Genomic DNA, 13,982 nt, shown 5'->3' on the forward strand with positions numbered 1-13,982 from the left:
GAGTTCATTTATTGAAATGGTATGGTAAGTAAAGCAAAAAAAAAAAATTATTTAAGTAAATGGAAAACACTTGATTTTTTTTTTCAAATATTTTGTATTTTATTTATTTCGCTAGTTTCTTTATGTTTTGTCCTTCATTTTTTATGTTCAGTGTTTTTTTTTTTCAGAGGTTTGCATTTTGTTTTTTTTTTACAATTTTTTTGCTCGGATTTTTGTCCATTTTTTCAAGTTGCTCTTGTCGATTTTATTGTTAGATTTTTGTGTTGTTTTTTTTTTGTTTGTTTTAATTTTTATATTTTTTTACATTAATTACTGAAATACACACACAGACACGGAATTACAATAAAATCTAGATTGTTTTTGGTTTCTCTTCGGTTTTATGCATTTCTTTTTCGGTTTTTTTTTATATTTATTTATTCTCTGTTATTATCATGAATTTGAATATATGTGTGTTTTTGTTTGTTCCATATTTAATTTTCTTGGAATAGTTTTTTAAATGGCTTTGTTTCGGCTACTTCGATTGGTTTTTAGTTAAACTAAATTCTTTAAAATTTCCACTATTAATTCAAGAAAACGTAAAACAGGGAAACTAACTGCTTTTGAATTATGATTTATGTTTATGTTTTTGTATAATGTATCGCTTTTTAATATGTTGAGCAAATTGCGCCAATTTGTAATTTTGAATCTGCTTACCCACTCACAACTTTCTCACTTTACATTTATATGCGCAGAATAGATATTTATACAAATTGATGTATACTTCATATCTGATATGAACCACCCCGTCTGGGAATAAAAGTGAAATAAACGATTAAATCAAAAACAAACGACAAATTGTACTCTGACAAAATATATATATTTTCGTTTTTCTCGGTGTTAAATTATGAAATAAAGATCCATTAAATGTGTACTAAATAAATGAGAAATTATAATGGTTAATTATAAATTATGCACTAAGATTAAATCATTTAAGCATACTTGTTGATTCATTTTTCATTATTTGTTTTTTTTTTTTTTTTTGTTGCATTTCATTTGCATTTTGTATACACAAGAACTAAGAGTAATAAAAAAATATATAGATATCTTGAAATACATACAACTCGCGTTTACCACTAAACGCGACACAATGCGCTGACTTAAAGACCATGAGCCAAATATATTTTTTTTAAATGGTTCTATCCAAACCTATAATTAATTCCAATTGGCCAGGGAATTTTTGTCAGTGCATCGAAAACAGAACGTGAACATAATGATGATGAACGGACTTCAAACACACTTTCCCTCTTAAAATCTCTCATCCGTTCGTTTACACACATTGATTTAGTAATTCGTAATGATCTTTATGTACTATATACATATATATAGTACATATGTATATGTATATATGTGTGTGTGTATATATATATATTCTGTTATGTTCCATTTTATTGTGATTTCGCTTACATCGAGTCTAACACTAAAAACAGACACATTTCGTTTAATTTTGCGCTTGCACTTCATCGTCGTTATGTAAACGTTAAGTTTGGTTTCCCATATGTGTTAAAAATGCTTCTAAAAATTGTTTACCATATTTTGTTAATTCTGTTTTATTGTACACGCTACACACATAATTTCTGATTTATACTTTTATTTTTGCTTTTAGTTTGCATCTCCAAAAATTTGTTTTTTTTTTCACTTCACATTCATTTAGCTTAGCTTTCTAGTTCTTTTTTTTTAGGGTTTTCATATTTTTACGCTGTTTTTTTTTTCTTTTGTGGGTTGTGGGAGGGAGAGGGGGAGGGGCGGTTTACATAATACTGAAAATACGACTAGACATTCATAGTGTATAAATACGATTTGTTTAATTTACTTTACCGTTTCTGTTTATAGATAATTTATTTAAATATATTTATTTACCTTTATTTATATATAATATATATACTTTCGTGGGCTTTATGTTGTTGTTCAGATTGAAATTGTTCGGTTTTCCCTCAATATTTCTCGAAAATGCTTTAAAAAGTCGGGTTTTCTTCTACTCCTTAGATCCTTTAACAAATTCGTAACTTAAAAAGTTGGCTTTTCTGCATATATATATTTTGTGCATAACAAATTGATTTCCATTTAAAAATAATTATAATCTTGCTTAGTTACGATTTCTTTAAATATAATTTTAATTTGTTTCCATTTTCTGGTGTTAATATGATTATGTGTTGTTATTTACTTATTATTTTTTTTTTTGCTCTTTTGCTTTCAAGAATTAAGATTTTGCAAAGTTACACACAAGGGAGACACATAGAAATTAGTTATTGATTTTCTCTTCTCAATTATTTGCTTTTTAGGTACTTTTATGTTAATAAAAAAAAATATATAGTAAAACGACAACTAAACCACATTTAAATTGTGTGAATGTGTTCTTAATTGGACTTTTCTTGGCTTCACAGTTATACATCCATTTTCCATCCTAATTTACGGTGTTTTCGTGTGTGTACACTATAAAGTTTACAATATTATTATATTAAAGATTTTTTATTGCAGAAAATTTGGCGCCCAAGCCTTTGACTGGCCTGGTTTACACTTAAAAAAATATTTCACTTTGCTTTCTATCTTTCGCTTCACCCGTTTCCTCTTCGATCTTATTTAAAGTTACGTTTTTTTTTAAATTTTTTCTCCATTTTTTTTTTTTAATATAATACAAAAAATTTGTTTGTTGTTGTGTGCGCAGTCGTTGAGATTAAATTTTTAAAAATTTAGTTGGTTGTTGTTGTTGTGGTGCAAAGTTGTTGGGTTTTTGTTAATCATCGTTCGTTTTTATTTTTTTTTATCCATTTGTTGTTTGGTATATAAAATAGTATATTTTGGAGTTTGGTTTTGGATTCATTAAATATTACAATACTTATTTTTTTTCTCTCTGCAAATGTACAAAAATTCGCATCTATTCTTGATTTCTTTCGGTTTAACTGAAAATTAGTTGGAATAACGTTTTCTTGATTTTCACTTGATTGCTCTCAGTGTATGGAAAAGGGGGTGGTGAGAAAAGGCGTGTGGGGCAGTGAACGATGAGTTTTCCGAGAGGCATTCCGCGAGGATTTCCCACCTGTTTGTCTCGTTTTTATTGCTTCCCAAAATTCGGGGCTATTCCGAATAAAATGGGAGAAGGGTAGGAGGGGCATATCGATTTACTCAATTGGAAATCTTTCAACCGTTCGAATCGAGATATCAACTTCATTCAATTGCTTGCTAAAATTCAGTGTTTCCGCGAAAAGCGCGTGGAAATGGGGCGGACCAATGGTATCATCAACTGGTTATCGAATTCATCGACTATTTATCGACATTTTCAACTGGTTATCGATTCACTAAACTGGAAATTTGTACATCGTTCAAATCGAACTTCTAACTCGTGCGGAAGACAAATCCGTAATTAACTTCATATTTTTATATTTTTTTTTTTTTTGAAAACAAAAACATTTTTCTTTGCGCGTTTTTCCTTTGAGCTTTACCACGTGCCTATGTGTGAGTGTTTGTGTTTTTTTTTTATGATTAACGGCTCTTGTTATATAATTATTATATTTTTAGTAACAAACAAAATTGGCAAGCAACAACAGTTATTATTATTAAGCACAAAAAAGCAAAAGAAAACTTTCTCAATAAACGAAAAATCGATTAAATATGCTTTTCCTTCCATGCTATACACAGAAAAAAAAAACAGGTGTACTTTTTCAGCTACGTTTTACAATTGTTGGCTAACTTGTTTGTTATACATTTATAATTTAATTAATTAATTTATATAGATTTTATTCAATTATGTTGTTAACATTAAATGCTTTGATAGAAGTTTTTGTTATGTGGATTCTTTTTCTCCTTCTTTATTGTATCCGATTCCCCATCCAGATATATATCATCTATATCTATATCTATATATATATATATATATTTGATGGCTATATATATATATATTTTTTAATTTTCGACAAAAAAAACCAACGAAAAGAATATACACAAACAATTGTTGATGTAAATGCAAATTAAAAGATTTCAAGTGTTAATGCTAAAGATCAAGTAATTGTACAGCGGCTATATATAATATATTATATATTCGTATGCTTATGCAGTTTCGTATGTTAGGGTAAAGCTAAAGCTAAAGCATGCTCTTTCAGCTTAAAGACTACACTGAAATTAGGCTTACACTTAGCTACAGATTATCTATAGTATATAGTAATGCAAATCATAATCAAGTATCGTGTGGGTGTTTAATGTATTCGTGTGTTTATCGTGGATACTTAGCAACTAATTAAGGAAACCACAAGGTGTTCGAGCGAAGGTGAGAAAGAGGTCAAAGTTCAGTTTCAGTGATGGGGGGAGATTGCACATAAGAACTTTTAAAAAAAAATCAATACCTTACTTAAACTAACTATGCAAAAAATCGATACGGATTCTCGAATTATATGAAACAAATACTGCGGTTTAGGTAATTGAAAACAAAGTGTTAATCAAAAGTAAAAAAAAAAATAAACAACGAAAAGCATAATTAAAGCGGTTTTCACTTATTTGTATCTTTTTTTTTTTGTTTTGATTAGGTTTTTGGAGCCAATACTGTAGGATCCTCGAGTGACAGAAAGATATGGTTCATACATATATGCATATCTTTCCGCATGAAAGCAGCACATTGATTGCCTAGTCCATTAAATTATAATACAATTTCTCAAGTTATCTTTGCAATTACACAGGAACTGAATTTTCTTTCGCTTTGAATGCAAAAACTAAAGCCGAGAGATCAAATGCAAAACTATACAACTAAAATTAGGGTTCGCAATAGAAAATACAATGTGCTGCTGGGCCATGCGGAAATTTAAAACAGATATTTGAGTACACAATAAGAATAAATGATATGTAAAAATTAAAACTTATAATAAACAATTCGTGTTTCACATCAAGTTACAAGTTCATTTGAGATTTTCTTCATTTTTTTTTTTACACTAAAAGTGGGGGCTAAAAATTGTACACTTCTTATAAACAGATCAGAGTGAGATGGGGACAGTGACAGAGAGGGCACGAGAGCAACAGAGACAGAGACACACAGAGTGAGAGAGCGAGAGACAAGATAAACAACTACAACAAACGGAAACGGAGGCAAATTACACACTGGGAGAAAAGGTTTGAACGGAAGCAAGTTAAACAAAAAAAAAAATAAACAAACATTACATTTTACACATTGATTTAGACTTAAGATCACGTTATAAGATCATCACGAGCGCAACAGAGATAGCAAATTGTCTATATGGTGGACATATAGGATAAGTATGTGTTCTGTATATATAAGCAATATATATGTATAAATATTAGGGTGGCTCGACATGTTTGCGTTGCAAAATAGTTAAATAGAACAATGTGGAAGAGTCTTCTATGAATAATTCTAAATAATTTCGCTTTGGAAACTTTGGATACAATTTATCAATTTTTTTTATCTTAATCAAAAAAAAAAAAAAACCACCCAAACTTTTTCTTTCCTTTGGGAAGGTCCAAAATGTCAGCTTAGAACTATAATTTGGAGATTTACAAAAAAAAAAAATTACATTCTTTTCCTTCGAATACCAGATATTTTAAAACCAGCTGATAAATCACTCACAACTAATTTTCCTAAGAATCTATGTTTTTAAAGCGCATTGCAAAAACCTGTTACATAATTACAATTTCGTTTGCCCCCATAAAGTTTTAATATTTTCCTGATGCCTTTGCATTATACTGTCTAGTATAGTGTCCCTGTGGCTTTTACACGTATAAATCATTACGAGCAGCTCTAAAACGCAATTAGCCCTAAAGTTTTTACAGCGAAATTAGTTAGAATTGTTCATAAATGGATTTTTGCATCCTACGCAAATCGATTCACCCTCTTGGATGTGTTTTGTGTTGTGTGAATACGGGGATAACGTATATATATATATACGTGGTACAGCTATGAATCTGGATTAACCGAATGCTCAGCTCCACATGGCTGCATCGTGGACGCGACGCAGGACATTGCGTTGCTGATCCTGTTCCAGTTCCTCCTGCACATTTCGCTCCTCCTCCTCCTCCTGCTGCTGCTGCTGCTGCTGTTGCTGGTGATGCTCCACTTCCTCCTCCTCCTCATCCTGATGACGCGGATGCCTCCTCCGTTTCCAATGACAATGACCATGACGATGATGATCCACCACAACGGCAGCGGCTGCTGCCTGCACTCAATTGTAAATGAAATTGGCCGCATCGCACAGGGCATCGCTGTCATCATCAAATTTGCCGTTCATGGCATAGGAACTAGCGCCCGTGCCGTATACCCATTCCTTCTTGATGAAGTCCCCATCGGTGGTCGACGACGACGTTGTGTTGTGCAGTCCACCTAGTGAACTATGATCCAGCCGAAAGTCATCGTCATCATCCGGATATAGCTGCACAGGTATGCTATCCGGTATGGAATGCGGTTCAAACAAATTACCATACGGCGGCAGCGAGTGATTCAGATCAACATGATGATCAACTAGATCACTATCAAAATTGGAGATACGGAATTTCGAGCTTGGCGGCGATTGCGGCGAATGCAGGGCAGCCGAATCCTCAAACATGACCTCCTCCTTGATGAACATATCGTTGGAGTTGTCGCCAGAGCCCGAGGAATACAGATTTGGTTCCACTTTGATAATGGCCGCTGTGGCCAGGGACGGTGACGATTTCTCATCGTCATCATCGTCATCGAAATGATGATTGTGATGATTATGATGATGACTGTGATGATGGTGATGCTGTTGCGTTTGCTGCGTATGCGTCTGCTGCTGCGGCTGATCCTCGTCGTCATCTTCATCGTCATCCATGTCCGCCAAATGGCGACGTCGGTGGTGATTTCGGTGGTTGTTGCGCTGCGTTACCCGCTGCTGCTGCTGCTGTTGTTGGGCTGGTTGCTGCTGCTGCTGCTGCTGTTGGTGATTCCTTGTGCTGCGTATGATAGTGGAGCCTCCAAGTGCAGCCGCCGCCGAGGAAGCTATCGATAGTGGCACACCGGTGGCTTTGGAAACCAGCACCGTGGATGAGGAGCAAGAGGTCGAGGATGATGATGGCGATTGAGCTGGCGAAATAACTGAAAGAGAAAAAGGGTTTATATTTTGATACAATCTGCTAGCTAGATTTCAACAAATATCAACTTAGGGTTTAAACCCAAAACTACTAACCACCTGTTTGCTGCACCACACTGGTCAGCGCTGAGCCGCCGCTGCCATTGCTGCTTCCGGTCGAATGATGAATGATCGGCGTCTTTCGTATCAACTGCGAGCCATTGCTGAGATTGCCGCCGGCGTTGGTGGTGACAATGTTGGTACTACTGTTGCTGCTGCTATTGGTGGAGGAGGTGTTGCCGCTGCCGTTGCTGGTGCCTGCACCGCTCTGGATGACCTGTGCATGCAGCACGGGCGTTGGATCGGAGGTATGTTGCTGCTGCTGCTGCTGCTGCTGCTGCTGCTGGGATCCCTGCTGCATGTAGTTCTTAATGACGATCGTTCGTGTTGGTGCCGAAACGAGATATTGCTGCTGCGACTGCTGCTGCTGCTGCTGTTGCTGATGCACATGCTGCTGGTGCGACGACACTTGGTGCTGCGAGGCTGGCGAGGATGAGGTGGAGGAGTGCTGGTTCAGGTGTAGCGAGGCATTCGAGGACTCCGATGAGTCCTCGCCGGTGGTCAAGCGATTGGTGGTTGCGTTCACAATATGCGAGGAGGAGTTCATACCGCCGCCGCTGCCATCCTCCTCGTCCCCGCTCAGTCCCGACTGATCGTCTAGTTCCATTTGGTGGTGTTGCGACTGCTGCAACTGCTGATTGCTACTGGTGCCTGGCCTCTCAATCTCGTGCGGCGGCTCCAGTTTGACAATTGTTGTAGTCGTTGTGGCTGCCGATACAGCTGCCGATACGCCGTTGCTGCTGGAATTGCTGCTGCTGGAATTGCTACTGTTGCTCGAATTGCTGCTATTGCTGGCCTTCGAGGAGGCTGCTCCGGCAGCAGTGGCGGCTGCAGCAGCTGCTCCCGGCTGATCCCGCAGATGGACCTGCATGTGCGTCTGCAGCGATGACTGTGTGTGCAGCTTCTTCTTGCAGATCTTGCACTCGAATGGGAAGTCACCCGTGTGCGTTCTGGCATGAATTTTCAGGTTGTAGCGCTGTCCGAAACCCTTGCCGCACACGTCGCATTTGTGCAGCTTAACACCCGAATGCAGCTTGGAATGGCCGCGCAACGATGCCAGGGCACTGAACACCTTGCCACAGATCTCGCAGGTCAGGTTCACATTCTCGTTGTGGATCTTCTTGTGCACCTTGAAGTACTCGAAGCTCATGAACTCCTTGTGGCACACCTCGCACTTGTATTTGTGCCGCTCCGACTGCTGGCCCGTATGGACTCGCATATGCTTGATAAAGTTCGGCCGGAAACGGACGACGCGACCGCATATCTGGCATTCGTACGGCTTGCAGCGCAGGCAGTGCTTCTCGTAGTTCTTCAGCGACTTCAACACCATGTTGCAGATGGCGCACTTCATATTATTGGCATGGCCGCTGCGATGGATGTCGAAAAGTTCCTTAGAATCGAACTTCTCCACACACTCGACGCACTGGTAACTGGTGGTCACAGTCGCCGTTGCCGCTGGTGTGTTATTGTTGCTGTTGGTGGAGTTGGTGGTGCTGTTGTTGTTGGTGGAGGAAGAGCCGGATGCTGAATGTTTCACTGGATGGGTTTGCTGTTGCTGCTGCTGCTGTTGTAGCTGCTGCTGTTGCTGCCTCTGCTGTTCTTGTTGCGCCTGCTGCTGCTGCTGTTGCTGCTGTTGTTGCTGCTGCTGCCTTTGTTGTTCCTGCTGCTGCTGCTGCTGCCTTTGTTGCTGCGCCTGCTGTTCCTGCTGCTGCCTTTGCTGCTCCAAGGCCAAGGCCAATTGCTGCTCAGCCGCTGCCGCTGCCGGCGTCTGTTGCTGTTGCGTCTGCAATATCAGCTGTGTGGCCGGCAACGCCTGTTGCACCACATTCAGCACCGTCATGGGACTCCGGCTGATCACAGCGGCCGCCGGCATTCTCACATAGGTTGCTCCGGCCGTTAGGCCGCCAACAGCATTGCTTATGTAGACAGGTCGTCGTTGCAGCTGCACAAGAGCCGCCTCGGTCACGGGCACCGACAATCGGTGGGTGGTTGTGCTCACAATACTACCGGCGGGCAGTTGTACCAATTGCTGTGATCCTCCGCCGGCTGTTGCGGCGCCACCAGCGGCACTACTCGTCGCTGCTCCAGCTGTTTGCGTTGCCGCACTAATTTGGTACTCCAGCTGGCCGTGCTGCAGCTCCTCGTCATCGTCCTCATCCTCTTCCTCCTCCTCGTCGGGCATTTCATCATCCTCTTCCAGCTCCAGCTTAACTTGCGTGGACAAATGCGCGGTGGTTTCGGGCTCCTCATCGGCCTCGGCTGCCTGAGCCTCCTCTTCGATATCCTGCAGATTCTCATCGTTCAGCTCGGGATCTTCCTCCTCCTCGTCCTCCTCCTTGATATCGCTGGCGGCTAAAACGGACGAGTTACCCGTGGCCTGGATTATGATGCGGCGTCCGTTTAGCAGATGATGTTGCTGCTGTTGCTGCTGCTGCTGAATGAGCAACTGTTGCTGGTTGTCCAAGTGATTGCTGTTGTTGCTATTGCTACTGCTGCTGTTGCTGCTAAAGGAAGCGCTGTTGTTGGTTGCTGCGGCTGCTGTTGCTGCAGTTGTTGCTGCTACTGCTACGGCAGCTGCGGCTGCTGCTGCGGTCGGTGGGTGGTTGTTGCTGCTGTTGTCCAGCTTCAGATGATGATGCGGATGATGGTGTTGCTGCTGCTGCTGTTGCTGCTGAAGATGCTGCTGCTGTTGCTGCTGATGCGAATGCGAGTGAGGATGATGCTGCGAGTGATGATGGTGATGCACATGCGTATGCTGGTGAGGATCGTCGTCCTGCTCCATGGGAGCATCCTGCAGTATAAATTCGATCTGTTGCGATAGGGCGCTATCGTTAATGGCCATTAATCCGTCCATATCTTTGACACCGGCAGCGGCGCCAACGGCGGGGAAGAGCGATGGCAGCGCCGTCGACGTCCCGCTGCCGCCGTCGACGTTCGTCGCGCTGCTGGCCATGGCAGCGATATACTAATTGATGTATATTTCCCTTATTTGTATCTGCAAATCGTACAAACATTTGGATTAGACTCACATTCGGCCATGGCTGGTGGGCAATAACTTACGTTCTTCTCTTGAGCTGTTGGGGATGCGACGCCTGTGTTTGGCGTAAACCTCCAGCTATGTTGAATATATTGTTAGCCTGAGAAATAGAACAATATTATGAACTCTGCCACAAAATCTAACAAACAAGTTAAGTCCATTCGAGTTTCTGATGTCTTAAAGTACGGGTTATTAAATAAAACTAGATGAAAGCGAAATGCTTTCAGTACTGAGAGGAACAACTATACAAAACTTTGGTGATTAAGTGATAATTTCATCGAAACGAACTAGTTTTTGTTTGGAAAAAGCAGGGCTTGTTGTTACTTACAATTTTTTGTTTGTTTCTTGTCGTTTTGGCTGCCAAAGTTTTCTTTTATGTTACTACTCCCTATTTAAAAATCTTGCCTTTGGGCGTCTGTTGTTTCCTCTTCTACAGAATTTTGTTTGTCGAAGCTGCCATAATTAATAATTGTTGTATATTTTTCAAGTTGCCGCTTCCTCTTCGCCTTCTTCTTCTTCTCATAGATTTGCTGATGGGCTTCTTCTTCTGCTTTAGTTATTACATCTGTTTCTTCCTCCGTTTATTCTGTTCTCTTTCGAATGCCGCTTCTTCCTTGACTCGTATTATTATTACTATTATTCTTCGATTATACGATTGGAAAACACACACACACGCACACACACACACGTTCTTGTATTTTTGTTGTATTTTGTTTTGTTTTTCGTTTGCTCAACGCCTCGCTGTCGGCCTTTCCTTTATGTTCACATTTGGTTTTTTGGGCTGCACAAAAATTTTCCATTTCCTTGTCATGCGGTTTTCTGTGCTTTCCATGCGGCGACGCTGGCGTCGACGTCGCTGCTGGCTGCGCTGCTCCTGGCTGTCGTTGTTGTTTTAGCTTTTGTTGTTTCCTTGCTTGCTTTCCACATTTTAGTTAAAAATGTTTCTGCGCTGTTTTTTGTTGTTTGCTTCACGCACGCACACACACACACAGAAGTCGTTACATTTGCTCCTTTCCTTTTTGTTATTATTATTATTATTGATCTGCTCTCCTCTTTCGCATTTTGTGCAATTTGATTACTAACTGTAAGTGAGATGTAGAAAAATCAGGTAAATTATACACGTTTTTGCTGCTGTTAACAATTAAATGCGTTTTACGAAATCCGATTTTCCACCCACACTCACACACACACACCAGTGCGCGCCTTGGAAATAAAAACAAAAAATTAATTTTAGCTTTTCCCCCCACTCTCTCTCTCACCATCTCTCACACACACACACATTCACAGGTTTTTCACTTTTGCTCCATTTTTCTTTCGGTTTTTTTTGGGGAAGTCTCTCCTCTCCCTTGCTCACACTTTTTGACCTTTTCGATTGTTCTTCTTTTGCCTTTTTCTTTTGCCACTGCTGTTCGTTCCTTTGGTTTTATGTTGCGTTTATTAACTTGCTAATTGTTTAGTTCGTTTTATTGAATTTGTTTGCGTTATTTTTTTGCCATTTCTTTTTCGGTTTCGTTTTTTTTTTTGCAAGGCAGCAACAACAACGAACGACGAGACAATTAGCGGCTGCGCTGCTTCTTCTTCTTCTGCTGCTGCTTGCTCTCCTACTCTGATTCCTATTCTTCTTCTTCTTCGTCCGTGTTTCCCAGCCGATTTTTGCTCCCCCGCGAGTAGTTTTTCTTTGGCTTTCCCCCGTTCGCCTTTTGTTGTTGCCGTTTTCCACACACCCGCTTTACTTTTCACATCCGCAAGCTCGTTTTTCCCTTTCGCGCTGTTCTTCCACACTGTTCAATAATAACAAAAAAATATTTGCTTGTGTGTGAATTTTTGCCTCCCTGGGTCTTACTACGCTCGTGTGTGTGAGTTAGTGTTGCGCAGGGTTGCATTCGGCGGTCAGTGTTGGTAAACGAACGGGCGATGGCGCGCAATTTCGTGCAATATTCAAAAAGTTAATTGGTTTTCGGTTGGCCCGCACACAAAACAACGTTACTTTTATTTCGTTTTTCTTTTTGGTTCTTGTCCTACTCCGTTTCGCCTTTTTTTTTGCCTTTCTTACCCTTTTTAAACACCCACACAACTTCGTTCTCACTCACAACACAAAACCAAAATATACAGCAGGGGTCAATGAAATAGTATTATCAGGTACATCTTACTCAACATCTATTAATTTTTCCTTAAACAGATTATTTTTAAATAAGAAATGAAAAACAACATTTAATTATTATTATTAATTTAATAGGGGCTTAGTACACGCATTTTAAGATCATACTACAAGCGAGCATCTACTTTCAAAAGAAGGCCGTCTTAACGAATTCCCTATTCTCTCGGCCACAACTGTTCCTAAAAGGACTGCCAGAACTTGGAGCCCAAAAAGGGAGCACAAAAAGAGGACGTTGTTGGGCGGGGGAGCAGGGGGAGAGCTGACCTAACAAGCGGAAATACATAGGCACAAAAGAAATACGCCAAAAGGCAGTCGGCGTGAGCGAGAAGGATGGAAAATGGTCGAATTGCGCGAGAGCGAAAGAGGGGACGCTAGCGCGTCATACGTTGCACAGTGGAGCGAAATAGGTGATAATAAAACAACAAACTCATTAATATTACATTTAAAACATTAATTTAGTGCCTATGAGTTCACTGGAGCGTGAAAATTCGAAATTTGTTAGAACACCTAGTCTGCGCGTCCCACTGTGCGATGGGGCCCGCAGCGGGGGGCGACAAAAGGCGTGAGAGGTGGAGAAGCCGTTTTATTTCGACAGTTTCTGAATTGTGCTCTCTCTCACTCACTCACTCTCCTTCTCCATCTTGCTTCTCCCTTTTTTCGAGTGCTGCTCCTGGAAAGATGAGGAGCAAGAGGAAGAAAACATCATCACCTTGGAAGAAAAAAATTTTCAGTGGGAAATAATTCGCTTCGTTTTTTTTTTGGTCTTTTCATTTGGTGGGTAGTGGGTGGTTTTATTGCTCAGTGATTTTTCGCCGGGCGGCGACGGGTGGTGAAGTTTTTGGGGGTTGAAAGCACACACACACACACTAACGCAAACATCAGCAAAATAAAGGGCTAACAAGGGTTAAAAAATATCCGCACAACAAAATAATAGCAGATAAAAAAAAACTAAATGAAATTCACACACAAAGGCAGCTGGAATCCTCTCCCCCACACAACCACACACGCACACTCAAAGAAAAGAGAACTAGTTCTTTTGTTTTTCTCTTTTCGTAACTAGTGGATAACTACTTCCATGCCATACATCCATATATATAAATTTACATATTTATTTAATTGTTTATATTTTTTAGCTGGCGCCGCTCTCTTGCCCTCTCTCCATCACACATTATTCGCACTTCACGCGCACGCACACACACACACTCGCACATGCTCGACACGCACACTCCTTTCGCTTTTCCATCGGTTTTTACTCACACTTAACATCACATTTTCGTTTGTTTGCGGGGTGTGTGCAATGCAGTTGGTTTAGTTTATCAGTGGTTTTAGTTTGTTATGTTTTTTACAGTTGCTTTAATTGCGTTTTATCGCCTTTTTGTTTTGTTTTTTATTTTTTATGAAAGGTTGGTAATGTGACCAAAGCCTGATGCTTAGAGATGGAATAACTAAAGCGATACTGGCAACAGTCACTATCGATACTTTGTAGGTACATCGATACATCGAAAGGAGGTGCAATTGCCAAATATTTAAAACCTAAAACTAAAACTGAAAATACTAAAATACTTACTTGATGTCTGGGCACACTGAAACTGGGTTTTTGAATTTTTAC

At 40.1% G+C, this 13,982-nt stretch overlaps 1 protein-coding gene across 6 annotated transcripts; it reads right to left on the reverse strand.

Moving 5' to 3' along the window:
* Positions 1-84: 84 nt before the first annotated feature.
* On the reverse strand, positions 85-13,826 carry CG32767 (uncharacterized protein). 6 transcript variants are annotated; one of them, NM_001272321.1, is made up of 5 exons: positions 11,475-12,083; positions 10,544-11,297; positions 10,239-10,315; positions 7,176-10,173; positions 85-7,084 (listed from the first exon to the last, which is right to left on the reverse strand). In NM_001272321.1, the coding sequence occupies exons 4-5, from the start codon at positions 10,129-10,131 to the stop codon at positions 6,195-6,197; spliced, it is 3,846 nt and encodes a 1,281-aa protein (NP_001259250.1). In that variant the 5' UTR covers positions 10,132-10,173; positions 10,239-10,315; positions 10,544-11,297; positions 11,475-12,083; the 3' UTR covers positions 85-6,194. The 6 variants fall into 6 exon arrangements, with proteins under 6 accessions (NP_001259250.1, NP_996351.1, NP_001259249.1 ...); NM_206628.2 differs by having other exon boundaries at positions 4,053-7,084; positions 12,059-12,083; NM_001272320.1 differs by having other exon boundaries at positions 4,053-7,084; positions 7,179-10,173; positions 11,949-12,083.
* Positions 13,827-13,982: the final 156 nt, after the last annotated feature.

This window comes from Drosophila melanogaster, chromosome X (assembly GCF_000001215.4).
Source record: "Drosophila melanogaster chromosome X".
Taxonomy (NCBI): domain Eukaryota; kingdom Metazoa; phylum Arthropoda; class Insecta; order Diptera; family Drosophilidae; genus Drosophila; species Drosophila melanogaster.

Bases quoted from the DNA above. Each gene is read 5' to 3' on its own strand.
- CG32767 (NM_001272321.1), bottom strand. From the start codon at position 10,131: ATGGCCAGCAGCGCGACGAACGTCGACGGCGGCAGCGGGACGTCGACG. The intron at 7,085-7,175 runs GTTAGTAGTTTT...TTTCTCTTTCAG, and splicing joins TGTGGTGCAGCAAACAGGTG to TTATTTCGCCAGCTCAATCG.